Source organism: Amblyomma maculatum, chromosome 4, assembly GCF_055883805.1.
Source record: "Amblyomma maculatum isolate TAMU_Amacu chromosome 4, ASM5588380v1, whole genome shotgun sequence".
NCBI lineage: Eukaryota > Metazoa > Arthropoda > Arachnida > Ixodida > Ixodidae > Amblyomma > Amblyomma maculatum.
The window spans coordinates 119,557,491-119,572,316 of NC_139347.1; the positions used below are offsets into that span (position 1 = coordinate 119,557,491).

General features: G+C 46.6%; 1 protein-coding gene across 3 annotated transcripts in view; it reads right to left on the reverse strand.

Moving 5' to 3' along the window:
- The window catches only part of RpLP0-like (ribosomal protein LP0-like), an 85,833-nt gene that overhangs the window by 12,046 nt on the left and 58,961 nt on the right, over nt 1-14,826 (reverse strand). For all 3 annotated transcript variants that reach the window (XM_084602407.1, XM_084602406.1, XM_084602408.1), the window contains one exon: nt 7,994-8,070. In XM_084602407.1, coding sequence (XP_084458533.1) covers nt 7,994-8,070 — 77 coding nt within the window. The remainder of the gene's footprint in view (nt 1-7,993; nt 8,071-14,826) is intronic.

The following is a 14,826-nucleotide window of genomic DNA, read 5'->3' on the forward strand; positions in this document are numbered from 1 at the left end:
TCTTCGGCGGTCAGCCTTTTTCACAGTCCAGCTCTCGCATCCATACATCACAACTGGAAAAACTATAGCACGAGTTATACGGATCTTGGTTGGCAGACTAATGTCTCTGCTCTTTACTAGGCGGTCAAGGCTAACCATTGCTCTCTTTACCAGAAGCAGGCGTCTCCTAATTTCATGGCTGCAGTCTCCTTCCGAGGTAATCTTGGAGCCCAAGAAGAGAAAATCTGTCACAGCTTCCACTTCTTGTCCATTGATGCTCCAGGACTTGATAGGGCAAGACGCCATGATCTTTGTCTTTTTAATGTTCAGTTTAAGCCCAAACTTCTCACTCTCTTCTTGTACGCGCATCAGAAGTCTCTTGAGTTCCACTTCACTTTCTGCCATTAAAGTGGTATCATCCGCATATCTAAGGTTGTTGATACGTTTTCCAGCAATCTTCACTCCAGCTAAAGACTCGTCCAGACCGGCCTTCCTCATTATGCACTCTGCATATAGGTTAAATAGGCAGGGCGACAGTATGCAGCCTTGCCTCACTCCTTTCTCAATCGGAAACCAATCAGTAAGACCATGCCCAGTTCTGACTGTGGCCTCTTGTCCTTCATACAGGTTCCTGAGGAGACAGATGAGGTGAATTGGAACTCCCATCTCTTGGAGAGCTTGCCACAATCTGCTGTGATCTACGCAGTCAAACGCTTTCGAATAATCAATAAAGCAGAAGTAGATGGGTTTCTGGAACTCTCTTGCTTTTTCCATGATCCGGCGAAGGTTGGCAATTCGGTCTCTAGTTCCTCTGCCCTTGCGAAACCCAGCTTGCACGTCCGGAAGCTCTCGATCCACATACTGCTGAAGCCTACCTTAGAGGATTTTCAACATCACCTTGCTAGCATGCGAACTAAGCACGATCGTGCGGTAGTTGGAACAATCTTTGGCACTGCATTTCTTTGGAATGGGGATGTAAACTGACCTCCTCCAATTCTGTGGCCACTGCAGGGTTGTCCAAATCTTCTGACACAATGTATGCAGAATGTTAACAGCGTCATGGCTGAGGTTTTGAAGCAACTCAGCTGGAATGCCATCAATTCCGCTAGCTTTGTTCTTAGCAAGGCTGGCTAAGGCCCATTCAACTTCACTCTTCAGGATGCCCGGCTCGAGATCAGTAATCACAACAGTCTTATGCTGGGTTTGCACATTCGGGTCCTTCTTGTACAGTTCTTCTGTGTATTCCTGCCACCTCTTCTTTATCTCTGAGGCTTCAGTGAGGTCCTTGCCTCGTTTGTCCTTTATCACGCCCAGCTTAGCACAGAAGCTTCCTTTGATATCTTTGATTGTCTTATACAGAGCTCTTGTGTTCCTTAACTGGCTGTTGTCCTCAACTGCTTGGCACTGCATGTTCAGGAAGGCATTCTTATCTCTCCTTGCTATTTTCTAAAAATCCGCATTGAGAACCTTGTATCTTTCTCTTTCCCCCATAACTTTTGCCATCCTCCTTTCCTCAGCTATTTGCAAAGCCTCTTCAGATAACCAGTTTGCTTTCTTGCATTTCTTTTGCTTTGGAACTACCTTAGTAGCAACTTCTTGTATTATATCACGAACATCAGTCCACATCTCTTCGGGCGCTCTGTCTTCTAGATCTAACTCTTGAAATCGATTCCTCACTTCCACAGCATATTCTAATGGAATTTGATCCAGATCATAACTGAAAGGCCTTCTAGTTTTCTGCGTTCTCCTCAATCGAAGCTTAAATTTGGCAACAAGAAGCTGATGATCGGTGCCACAATCGGCCCCAGGCCTTGTTTTTACTGTTTGTACAGCGCTTCTCTATCTCTGCCGGCAAAGAATATAATCGATCTGATTCCTGTACAGACCGTCCGGTGAAGTCCATGTGTACAAGCGCTTCTTGTGCTGTTGAAAATGAGTATTCGCTATGGTCAGGTTGTTTTCTTGTCAAAACTCTACTAGCCTCTGCCCAGCTTCATTTGGCTCGCCAAGACCGAACTTGCCTATAATTTCGGATATTTCTTCACTCTCGGCCTTAGCATTCGTCTCCTAAATGACGTCTGATGATGGGGTGCGGTCTAAAAGGCATTGTAGGTCCGCATAAAATCTCTCAACGTCAGCTTCTTCAGCAGTAGTGGTCGGTGCATAGACTTGGATAACTGTTATGTTGAAAGGGTGACCTTGGATCCGAAGAGAAATCATTCGGTCGTTTTTGGGGTTGTACTCTAGCACTGCTTTGCCCATTCTTCTGTTTACTATGAGAGCGGCCCCATTCCTTCTCTTGGATTCGTGCCCACAATAAAAGACATAACGGTCGCCGGAGTTAAATTCTCCCATTCCGGTCCACTTGAGCTCGCTGATACCCAAGATATCAATGTTCAATCTGTTCATTTCTCGCTTGACGACATCCAGTTTACCTTGCGTCATAGATCTTACATTCCATGTTGCTATGTGATATATCTCCTTGCAACATCAGACTTTCCGGTCGCTTCCCGACACATCCACAGCTGAGCGTCCTTTGGGCTTTAGCCCAGCCGCTTCATTCATCCTGGAGCTACTAGGAATCGCCCTTTGTTCATCCCCAGTAACATGTGGGACGCTTTCCAACCTGGGGGGCTCATCTTCCGGCACCATATCATTAATGGTATTGTGACTGACCATAGGGTTTTCTTGGCAAGAAATACTGGAGTGGGTTGCCATTACCTTCTCCAGTGAATCACATTTTGTCAGAACTCTCTGCCGTGACCTGTCTATCTTGGGTGGCCCTACACAGCAGAGCTCATGACTTCGAGTTTCGCAAGCCCCTCCGCCACGACAAGGCAGTGATCCATGAAGGGGACAACAGCACAACACTGCCAGTAAAGAGCAAATGAGCTGGACCACTTTCCAACCCTCAAGTCCTAACTAGGGAGTTTTGTCCAAGAACCTTGCAATGTCCTTACAAGCTGGCTGGGCAATACACAGGAGAATCTAAAATTCCAGTTTCTAGACATCAGCAGTCTCTGTCAATGTTTCTAAACTTTCGCCTTGCTTTTTGCTCAGGGACGGGTCAGCCGAAGCAGGTTTTGAAGCAGGCACAGAGCAGAAATGTGTATCCTGGAGCAGGTATGGAGCAGAAATACAATTATTTTGAAGCAATTTTCAGTTAAAAAAAAAAAAAAAATCCTTTCTTTTACCTTACCACCATGTGTGCACTGTTGATACAGGTATAGCGGATGTCATTCCGCGAAAAATTAGAAAATAAAGTGGTGTCATAAGTGCGAGACGCTGCGATTGCTGACGATTGAAAGTGTATTGAGCAGGCATTAGTATAAATACACATTACGTAATACAGAAGGGGCTCCCAAAGCCAGAGGCTGATGGGGAATCTCCTATATAAAGTACAGCAGTGGAATATGAGAGAAAACCGCCATTTTGAAAACCACCTTTCAAGTTCATCTGAAAGGAGGAGTCTACTGTGAACCTTTTGTAAAATTCCCGCTTTTGGTAGTTTTACATGTTTTCTGGCTCTTTCCTCAAGACCCTGCAATTCTGGCCACATGTCCTAAAGGTTCAACTAAGGTCATCAAAAAGAAAGCGGATGATCGATAGCACTTCTGCTGCATGGAGAGTGGCCTCGCCGTCACTTGTACTGACTAGTTGAAAGGACATCCAGGTGAAATGAGGCTCGAGATCAATTGGCACTCAAACCCAAGCATCGTGGAGTTCTGTTGGGTTTTGTACAGTGTCGACGTAATCTCATTTTTGGGGAATACTTGTGCATGGTTGTCCAGCCAGAGTTGATGACCATTCTGTTGTATTGTGATTTATATGTGTTTCAGTTCTTGCTTCGGTTCTGTGGATTGTCTTATACTTGGATTTGTGTGTGTGACATCGTTGTCTGTACATATACCGTGTCCCACCAATAAACAGCTCTTTCGGCCATGAAACAGCGTGAGTGACCCCAGCTCTCCTTACTAACGGCCGCCGCGCCAACACTACACACTCAGTCTATGGCAACCCGCCGGGCAGAACGCTGTCAGTGCTACATTTAACCTGTTTAAAGGGCAGCTGCATCACTTTAAAATATAGTATTCCCCTGAACACGAATACGACGTTAAATTTAGTCATAAGTGACCGCAAACTATTTTTTAATCAGAAAAACGTGCACCAACGCCGTGGAGTGTTTTGAAAGTGGCGCTCTTGCCTCTGATTGGTCAAGCGCGCCGTGACGTCAATGATGGCGTGCCATTGAGTGGTAGCGGCGGTCCAAGCGATTGTACATGCACGCACGCGCTTTTCTGTGGATGTATGCCGCTGAACATGCAACGATCACGCTGCTCAGGGGAATATGATATTGAGCCGTACTTGTTCGAACTAGCGGCGGCTTCGGAACAAGGTGACACTGGCGGCAGCGGCAACATGACGAGCGAGGAGACAGCGCTAACCTTTTCCCGCATGGGAAATTCACACCGGTATGTACTGCTGCGCTGCACTGCTGTATGCGCCTGTGATCCGCTCTCAATTGAACATATCTGCGTTACTCATGCCCTAAATCTCCTGCCTGACTCGAACGAAGCAGTGTCACGTCAATGCGCTTGATGTGCCGATTGTGAACAAATGAATTCATCCAGATGAGCCGTCGCCCCGGTTTTGTTGCGTGAATTTAGTCATTTATATGTCAGCAAGAGCAGCAAAAGTCATGCTCTCAGCTCCTGCAACCTCGAGTACGTATACATTTTATTCTGGCGGGATTTAGCAAATTAACGCGGGAGCGTGGTATCGACGAGAAGCCAGGCCGCTGCCTTGCTGCGCGCGTAATCCCATTTAGAACACCGGTAAAAATACCGAAACGCTAGGACAGCTATCGGCAGTCATGCGCTGCCATGTCGCGAGTTTAGCGCTCTTCATTTAGCTGCGCTTAACATCGCGACTTCGACCACAGACATCATGCTGCCCCGATTTCTTTTCTTAATTCGGATAGCTGTTGAAATGAGTCTGACAGTGGGTAGCTCAAAAGAAAGATGACCACAGAAGGCAGGGGGACAAGACACACACTAGACTTGCGACTGAATTTTACTCCGGAAAGAACGAGTTTATACGGATTTTTTTTATCTTTAGCCAGGTGCAACCAAGGAAGATAAAAAAATGCATAAATGCATCCTCTTCGGAGTAAAATTCAGTTGCAAGTCTAGGGTGTGTCCTTGTTCCACTGACAGAGATATATAACGCGCCCCAGTCCGACTCGCGCGGCGAGCGCGGTCGTTCGCGTTCTCCCGGTTCAAGTTACGAAGCACGGCGCGCACTTCGTGCACTGGGTGCGGCGTTGGGGTTCCTGGCTATGCATGAGCGCGTGTAGAAGGTAGGGCGCTCCTCAAATCCCACTAATTACCCACTCCCTCCTCTTTTTAAAAAAAAAAAAAAAAAAAAAAGAAAAAGTCCTACTCTCTGACATTACTTCTCACAGTTTTCCAGCCGCGTCAGCGGGCGCCAATGCTGAATAGTTTTACTTTTACCTGTGCCTTCATCTGCCCGGCCACCCATTTGCCCCACAGAACAAAACCGTAAACAGAACAGAAGACCAATATGATGTATTGGGCCTCTTACTTTTAGTTTTCTTCTTTTTGCGAAAGCAGCTCTTGGCGGTGGAGAGGTGCTTTTGTGTGCGAAGACAGAAGGCACAGCACCGGTTTTCAATCGCGCAGATTTGATCGGCATCCCAAAAGATCGCATCAACGACAAGCTTTGGTGATAGTCACTGCCGCGAAAATGATCTGAGCAGATCACTGACGATTTTGTAGGCGTGAAATCCTTCCTCTTGACCGCGGCAACCCACTGCGCCGATAGCTTGCGCTCCTTTGGGAATTTATGAAACGCGACATCCTCTCGGCCGCCAGTGTTCGTGCAGCCATAGGCTGCGCAGAACCACGGCATGGTCGTTCTTTTCGTGAAAAACGGTGCAAGATGCACTGAAAAAGCTTGCGGTAACGTTCGCAAGAAGAAAACAAGCGCGAGACAAGAAAAAGGTTGCACTGCATAGCCTGCAAGCGACAGGTGATGCACGGCCTGCTCGGGCAACAGAAGCGGAAGAGAGGTAGACGCTGTCCTTGACGTCACTACCGCCTGTCGTACTCCTGTCGTCTGCTACTGACATCCCCCCCTCCAGCGCTGTGCACTGTGGAGAAGCCTGAACGCGGTAGCAACTTTAATCGATGATTACGTCACTATTTCAAAAGCTAAAGCCAAAATATTTCGTATACTTAACATACAAACCCTGCAGATTCGACCCTCTGAAGCGCATCAAATTCTAAACCGGTGCAGCTTCCCTTTAATCCCCGAGTCAAGTATGATATAATGGACCAGGCTGCCTCGATTCATTCTAAAGGACTGCAGATCACAGCACGAACCTTGTATCCCCGTGGGCTTGACACTAAATTTGCCTGTCTCACTGGTATTAGACACGCGCACACTGTTGAAAAGGCGGTAAGATATGTCATGTTAAGGCCCAAGTATCAGAGTGCCGTACAACAGAAAAAGCGTGCAAAGCAATGCCAGTAAGTCCAAATGACGGGTGATTGCATGCCTTGTTTTCATAAAATCTGCACATTACAATTTTTTTTTCTGCACTGGCGAAAGCCACGGATTTTTTTTCCTGCAATATTGAAACATTCTAAACAGTAAATTGCTTATGCATTGAATAAGGCACATTTTCATTGCCAACAAAGCCGCCGTGAACTCGGAAGCAGACATAGGCTGCGTGCGTTTCTGCGAGCGCTGCCGGCTGCCAATCCCTACTATCGGAGCGACGGTGGTGCCACCCATAGGTCAATCTTGTAGCGAATACGACTATTTTGATTGCACTATTCACCACTAATGGTATTTTGCATGGCACATTCTTGACAGACGTGAAAAACTTGGCTGTGCACTGAACACTACTACGCATCTTGATCTCAAGCACAAGCTCTTGAAATGACATTTTTCTAAGAAAGCATTAGAAGTCATGGCCAACACAGCATGCACAATGCTGAAATCACTGCCCCGCCTTGCACAGTGAAAACAGCAACACTGCGCAAAATCACTTTGAAGAGTCCAGGCGCACGCCTTGCCAAAAAAGAAGTATGATGCTGAACACGAGTGGTTTCTACAACACCCATGACAAGTGCATGTGCTTTCTCTAGGGAAATTTCAGAGGCTATGACAAGGTCTAACTTCTTTTTTTCCCTCACTGATCAAGCAGCTATGAGAGCCAAGAGTTTTAAGACTTTCTACCTTTCCTGACATATTAAGCTCTTAAGTATACATTCTGGGACATTTCTGCAGCTCACTTTTCACCCGTGAACTACCTTTCCTTACGTTCTTGCGTTCGGTCAACCAAATTTGGAAAACAGGAAATGAGTTTCAAGGCATGGCATGGTTATTAGGTTGTTATTATCCTTGTATCTTGGAGGAGAGCATTTCTTTAGCTACATTTCAATGCCCCACAGTGAGATAGAAGGCTTCTAGTTTTTTTCAGCACAGAGCTGGCTTTTTGCTGCGGCAAACTGAGAGTCCAGAGTCAGCCCAAACATGGAAACGAAGCAGCAGTGTCAAAATAAGGTTTCCATTAAAAGGCGTGCCTGTTATGCAAGAACAGCATCACTTTTTAGTACAAGCAGAGAGCACACTAGACCAGCCTAAAGTATTGAGGGAAATACCTTGCTTGTCTTGTAAGTGGCATGACCCTAGTGTGGACAGGAAATAGCAACAAAATACAATGTGGCTTCATGCAACCATTCTTTGTGTTCACAGTACTGCAATACCAATTCGCTGTCCATTCAGCGAATTCGATCCATCTGCTGGTCAAGTTGGAGGCTAGTTTGCGATTGGGGTCTGAACTGACCTCATCGTATGCCCTTGAGTGTAAGTGTAGGTGTTCACCGAGAAGTGAGACAGATAGTGCGCCTTTTTCTCAAAGCCAAACAGAACCATGCCAAACAGTGCTTTCACAAGTGTTAATCGGTTTCAAGAGAGTGCTCACCAGTATGCTGGCCTGTTCTGGCTTGAGCACCTCTCCTTCCTTGCACACCTCGTGGTCCTTCAGCAACGCCACCACACCTGGGAAAGAAGAGCGACAAGTCAGATGCTGACAGGCTGCTGTGGAGAATCAGCAGATGCAGAGCTGGAAGGCACCTTCGTGAATGTGCACAGAGAAACACAACCCAAGACATGATTGCACTCAAGTTGCACAGCCTGCAAAACAAACATATAGAAAAAAGAGGCAGGATGCCTATTCGCTAGTTCTTTTTTTTCTTCTTAACTGTATGGCACAATGGGACCATCAATCAACAAGCGACAGGCCACAAATTATATATAAACTGAAGAGAACAGAGTGAGCTGCATCAAAACAGTGCTGTTGTCCAGTTTTCCAGTGTTGGGCTTTATGGTGTAGGCTATAGAATGAAATAACAGCTTTCATAGTTGAAGTTTCAAACATTCCATAAGCATAAAGGTACACGATGAATCTACAACAGCATTTCTTCCCGAGGGCAATCAGGACGCTTGAAAGGAATTGTATAACTGCCATATTTAACCAATAATATGCTTATTTTGTCTATAATATGTTTATACCTGTACCAACCCCTTATGTAAAACCCACGAATTGGGGGTCTCTAAAGTAATAAAATGAAAGTGAACACAAATCGATATGCCTTTTTTTCCAAACGCTTTTGTGAAGTAGATGGCTGCATTCATATGCGAGGTTCAATATTGCAAGCCAGCCGTGCGGTGTGAAAGGATGACACTGCCAGAATTGATTGCCACATACTGAGACGTACGCATTACATTACCTGTCACCAAATGTTGATCATGCTGCCATTTCAGATAATGTACCTGGCCTGCCATATAAATAAACTGACTACGCCCCAAAATTTAAACACAATAAATAAAAATGGCCCGTGAGAACTGAGCTTAAATTAAGGAACACAGAATTTCGTAACCAAGCATATGCAAGTCTAACAAGTCTTGTCCATGCTCCTGAAAATGATTACTATGTGGACATGACAACTCCTTTGGTACACCAAGAAACTTGGTGTACCATTTAAAAGGGTATACCAAAGACAGTTCAATAACCCAACTTTCGCTCTCAACAAAAATAAATTTCCTGGCTCTTTCACTGGCAAAGAAAAAAAAAAAAAAAAAGAAACTGACGCATCTATTATCGAGAAAATTTAAATGAAATACTTCCCTTCTATTGAATTTCAACTGCCTGAATTAAAATCAAAACTGAAAAGGACTACTGCACAACCACCCACTTGGTGTGAATGGCTGTGCAACCTAGCCGAAAAAGTCACCATCAGTGTTTGCTTGCTACACCAGCAGATGGTGACAGCGACACACCTGATTCAATTTCTCTGATGCCTTCCTGCTTATACAAGCTTATACAAGCACTATCGGCATCCGTCTGGTCACACTATAGCTGTCAATAAAATGAAATCATTAGAAAAATAAAAATCCTCTCTCCATGAGAATCTAACTTCCATCCCTCGGATCCCCAGCGGAGCGCTTTAACCAACTGCGCCATGCCCGAGATCGTGAAAAGCATACCATACTTCTGCTTGTCTACCGTGAGGATGATAGTAGCGATGATAATGAAGCTGCAATTAGTGATAATGACAACATTGACAGTAGTGATGTAAAACACAGTGCACTTAGTTGATAATGAGAACAAATGTGATGCGCACTGTGCAGCAGCAACGCTCTAACTTTCGCATTTCTGCAGTGTAGATTCAACAGTGGTTTCGGAATTTTAATTCAGTGAAGCTGGTGTTGATGACATTGGAATGCCATCATGGTGTGTCAATAAAGGCAGACTTCCTTTGCCCTTGGGGGCCCCTTGAGAAAAACGATGCACTCCCAAAGTGAGCAGGGAGCCAGGTGTCATTGCAAAGGCAGAAAATAAAGTCAACAGGACACACACGTGCTGCATACGGAGACTGACAAACAAACACAAATCGAGGCCAGACGGTAGCCTCCTCAGTGCACATGACTGGGTTGCCCTGATATCATTTGTGTTCTGGTCCACCCCAGCATGATAAAACTCCGTGTATGTCTCTGGATAGCGCTGGCCTAAATTCTCGGAGGCTTTGATTTGGCGAAATGTCAATGCCAGTTATGCGTCTTCATTACTCTCACACGTGCTCAGTATGTTCCAACATAGACATGCCAGGAATTTCTCCTTCAGAACTGTTCCCGCTGTCTCAGAAAAGTGCAAATTCCGTGACCCCAAGGATTCTTCATGAATGTTTCCTTTCATTTACTATTTCTCTGCACTGTTCTGCTGGTTACCTTCCCTAAACCCCTCCTGCACACACATCACACTTGCATGTTCTCGACACTTTTTACACGCAGGGTAAAAACCTATGCCTTCTCATTGTGCTTGTTTGTGAAAATGGCTAGTGCTTGCTCACTGGTTTCTGCATAGAGACTGCCCCTGTGTGATGTCCTGCATGCACCAGTTCAGAGACGCAGACCTACATTATGTACAGGGTCCGGTCGTTGCAAGCATAATGACCTGGCACAACCATACACTATGTAAGTACAGTTAAACCCATTTATAACAATACCGGTTTTAACAATATGTCAGATATAACAATGGGCAGTTGCTGCACCGTCAGATTTGCCATGCGTTCTATGGTACAATAAACCACTTATTACAATGGTGTTATATTACATTATCTCTTGTAATAATCAAATATGGTCACCGAAAGTCAACCAAAATAAAAGGAAGAAAATCGAGACAGAGCGCGTCGAGCCATTGCGTTGATCGGGTGCGCCGGGGCAGCTAGGCACTTCCATTTAGAGGGAGAGCTAGAGCGCTCCCCCTCGAGACCACTCGTGGCCTACAAAACTCGCGTTCTCTCTGCCTCTGCACGGTGGAGCAGTTCATTCCGAGGGTGCACTGACCGTGGTACGTTGCCCCATCCTGCCCTATTTACTTTGTCCAGGGCCCCGCTTCGCGGTTGCACGTCTTGTGGCATGTGTGCAGAAGCGTTCGTGCGCGTCTTTCTAGCGTGGTTCTCCTAGTGTGCCATCATTGTTGCTACGATCTTGCTGGCCCTGGATTTCCTGTGAACAGCAATGAAGGATCCTCCTTCAGGAAGCGCGACACGTCCGGCGCAGAAGAGGAAGCGAATGGCAATACCGCTAGAAGTGCAACATTGTACGTGAGCACAAGGACGGCGTAAGTGTGCAACCTGGTGTGCAAGTATGGCCCGACGCAACCGATAATATTGACAATCATCCACAACGCAATCAAGATTGAGAACGAAAGAGATGCCAGTACTGACCACGAATGAACGACGGCCGAAAAGTGTTCGACACAGGGCCTACAAAGACGTAGAACAGGCGCTCTGCCAGTGGTTCTTGAATGCCCATGCAGCGAACCTGCCGATTAGAGGCCCGATTTTAGCAGAGAAGGCAAAAATCTTCGCATACCTCCTGCGCAACACTGACTGCCAGCCTGATGGTGGTTGGATTCAACAGTTCAAGGAGAGATATGGAATCGTCTGCAAGACAGTAGTGGGCGAGGCAGGATCACTCGATGCAGACGTTAGGCAGAAGTGGCTCGAGGAAACACTGCCCTGCATCTGAGAAGCATACACTGACTGGGACAATGGGGACGAGACTGGGCTGTTTTTCCAGTTGCTACCGTCAAAGACGCACGCTGTCAAAGGTGATCCCGGTAAGTACGGCAAGCAAAAAAAATTGCCCGTGACCGTTTTGAGTGCCAACATGGACGGCAGTGACAAGGTTCCCCGCCTTCGTTATAGGAAAATCCAAGTACCCCTGCTGTTTTCGTAGTGCTGCGAGGATCCTGGTTCGCTACCGTCATAACAAGAAAGCATGGATGATGCGAGAACTTTTCTGTAAGTGGCCGGTCGAGTTTGATCAGCGGATGCAGCACGAAGGCAGGAATGTGGCATTGGTACTTGACAACTGCACAGCACACCAAACAACTCTGAAGCGCTCGCATGTAGAAGTTTTCTTCCTTCCACCAAACACCACTGCAGGCTTACAGCCTATGGATGGTGATTGCTTGATGTACTGTATCGTTTTAAACTGGCTCGCGTTGAAGCTCGGCATTTCTGTCCGTGAATGCCGACCGACGCCAGACTTGAAGATATCGCTCCTAATGGCAGTGCAGTTCATTTTTGGAGCATGGGCGGAAATAAGGTCCTTCACCATCATGAACTGCTACAGGAAAGAGGGCTTCGCTGGAGATGTCGGCAATGCGGAAGGTCGCGAAGCTCCTGTTGACACAGCGATGACTCAACTCTGGCCTACTATTGTGACGAAGAAGAAATGAGCTATAAGTGGTAGTGACGCCAACACATTGGGACTTGAGGAATTTTTACATGCTGACGATACAGCCACGACAGATGAAGAGCTGACAGACGAGGCTATCGTCGCAGCAGTCACTGGCGTGGAAGACTGTGACAGTAGTGACGATGACGATGAACAGGAACCTGTGCAGGTTGTGTCTTATCAGGAGGCTTTGAGAATGACTGACTACCTGCGCGACTTTGTTTTTGCTATAAACCTTCCACTGCACTATGTTCAGCAGTTGGATGCCTTGCAAAAAGATGTCGGCCAGATTGCCGGGAAACAGACAACGCTTAAGGATTACGGGTTTCTTCACGCTACGAAATAAAAAGTGTAAGCTACCTCGTCCTCATTAAATGTGTAGTTCATAATGTTTTTTTTTTTTTCTGAGGGGGGGGGGGGGGGGGGGGGGGAGGCAACTTGGTTATAACAATGATATGCTCATGGCACTTTAATATTTTATAATTGGGTTTGACAGCACCTGCAATGTAAAAAGAATAGCAGACGGGCAAAGGAGTATCCAAACCCCAGTTTTGGTGAAGGCATTTTGAGGACATTTGGGTGGGCAGGAATGTGAGCTTTTTGCCTAAAGTTGTGCCTAAAAAAAATCTTTGCGCTTGTTTTAATTGGCAATGCTGGAGCATCGTTAGTCCGTAAGCTCATTCTGAGTGAGAACAAGGCAGCTGCTGATGTTATCAGTGGCTTGAAACATTACAAGTATGGTTGTGTGTGTAAACCCTTTTGAGATGTTGTCTGTCGCACATACTAGTTTGTAGTGACGACTTGCACAACTCATCATTGCTGAGCTGTTTTGTCCCGGACATGCGCAGAGGCACAAGCGAAGCATGAGGTCGGCATATGGCTTCACGGTGACGGCAGAAAATGGCGGCGCTTTTCAAAGTGAGGGGCAAGTACATGAAACAAAACATGCATCATGTAGTCAATGCACAGATTGCCCTGTAGCAACACTGTCCAACCAGCCCCACCGCAGTGGCTCAGTGCTTACAATGCTCTATTGACTGCTGAATCCCAGCATGCAGGATCAAGTCTCGGCAGCGGTGGCTGCTTTTCGATAGAGGCGAAAACCAAGGTGCCGGTGCGCTGTGCAATACCAGTGCGTGTTAAAGAACCCCAGGTGGCTGAAATTTCCACAGCCTTCCACTACGGTATCTCTCATACGCCGAGCTGCTTTGGGACGTTAAACCTCATGAACCAAAACTGTCAAATCTGGTGTTTCGACGACGGACTCAAGCTACTGCAGAGTGCATACAAGAGCATGCCATCGGTTTCGCGGCTGGTTACTGGCTCAAGTTGTTAGGCCTAATTGCAAAGGTCAATGCCAACGGAGTGCTAGGCGCAACCAACTGTCTGTTCTGATCTTTATTGGCCATCTTTGTCTTTTGTAGCGAGAGCTACATTGGCCACAGTCTCGCCATTTCGCCGTGCCTGTTCGAAGATCGAAGAAAGAAAAAGTCGTAGCAGGCGGTAGATGGCAGCTGACATGGCCAAGCACTAACTGGACGTAGGGCTTCCTGACATTATGTTTGGCAGGAGCTGCCAACTCAGGCCTCTCCTTTCATATCGGAGGGTGATATAACCAGCCTGCCAAGACCCTTCCATTCACGCTATTTCTCGGCCACACAGGCACGTTCATACGGCTCTGTTAAAACGGGGCTTTATATGTCGGCTGGTAGCTTGCATTATCGCATCATTGCGAAGGTGGGTGTGAAAACAGAGAAAGAGGTGCCGTAGTGGAGGGCTTCGGACCATCGCGCAATAAAAGATTTCGCCTCATCGCACTTTAGTGGTCAGAAGTGTCATAAATAAAGCTGAAACCATGGAGTAAACTGCTATGTGCAAAAGCCATGTCTTTACTTTCAAGCCGAACCTAAGCGTAGCCATAAAGATAGCTCTCGCACAACTCCAGGCTAAACCACAAACTAAACCAAAGCTATTTTTTTTAATTCTGGGCCTTCCATATGGAGAGAGCGGCAAAAGTGTTGCAACAGTGGGTTCAATTTTGCCCCTAGCCTAAGTCCCAACAGCCTGTGTGTTTGTCCCCGGCATGCCAATGGCACAGTGGCCGGCGCGAAAGCGGTCCATGCCCACTGCCTAGGTTTAGTTATGTGAGAGTTTAGAATGTGCATAATGCAATGCTTCCGGTGAAATTTGATTTCTTGGACGTTTTCACGGCACCTGGAGGGGCCAAGAAATTGGTCTGAGATCAGAGTTCTTCAGCGGATCTACACAGTTCCAATGTACTACAAAAGCCACGTTAAATTTTTGTAGGTCTCACAGAAATATGTTACCGTGGCCTGGGCAGGCAGTGGAGTGCAATGCGGTGCAGTGCCCTGCCAGCCCCGTCGGCAAAATTTGTCTCGACAGTGAAGGAGACTGCTGCTAGTGGGTGTAAACCATGTTCTTGCCCCCTTTCAATTTGGTGTTATACTGTCAATGGAATGATTTCTTTTTCAGTCTTCCACGTGGCCT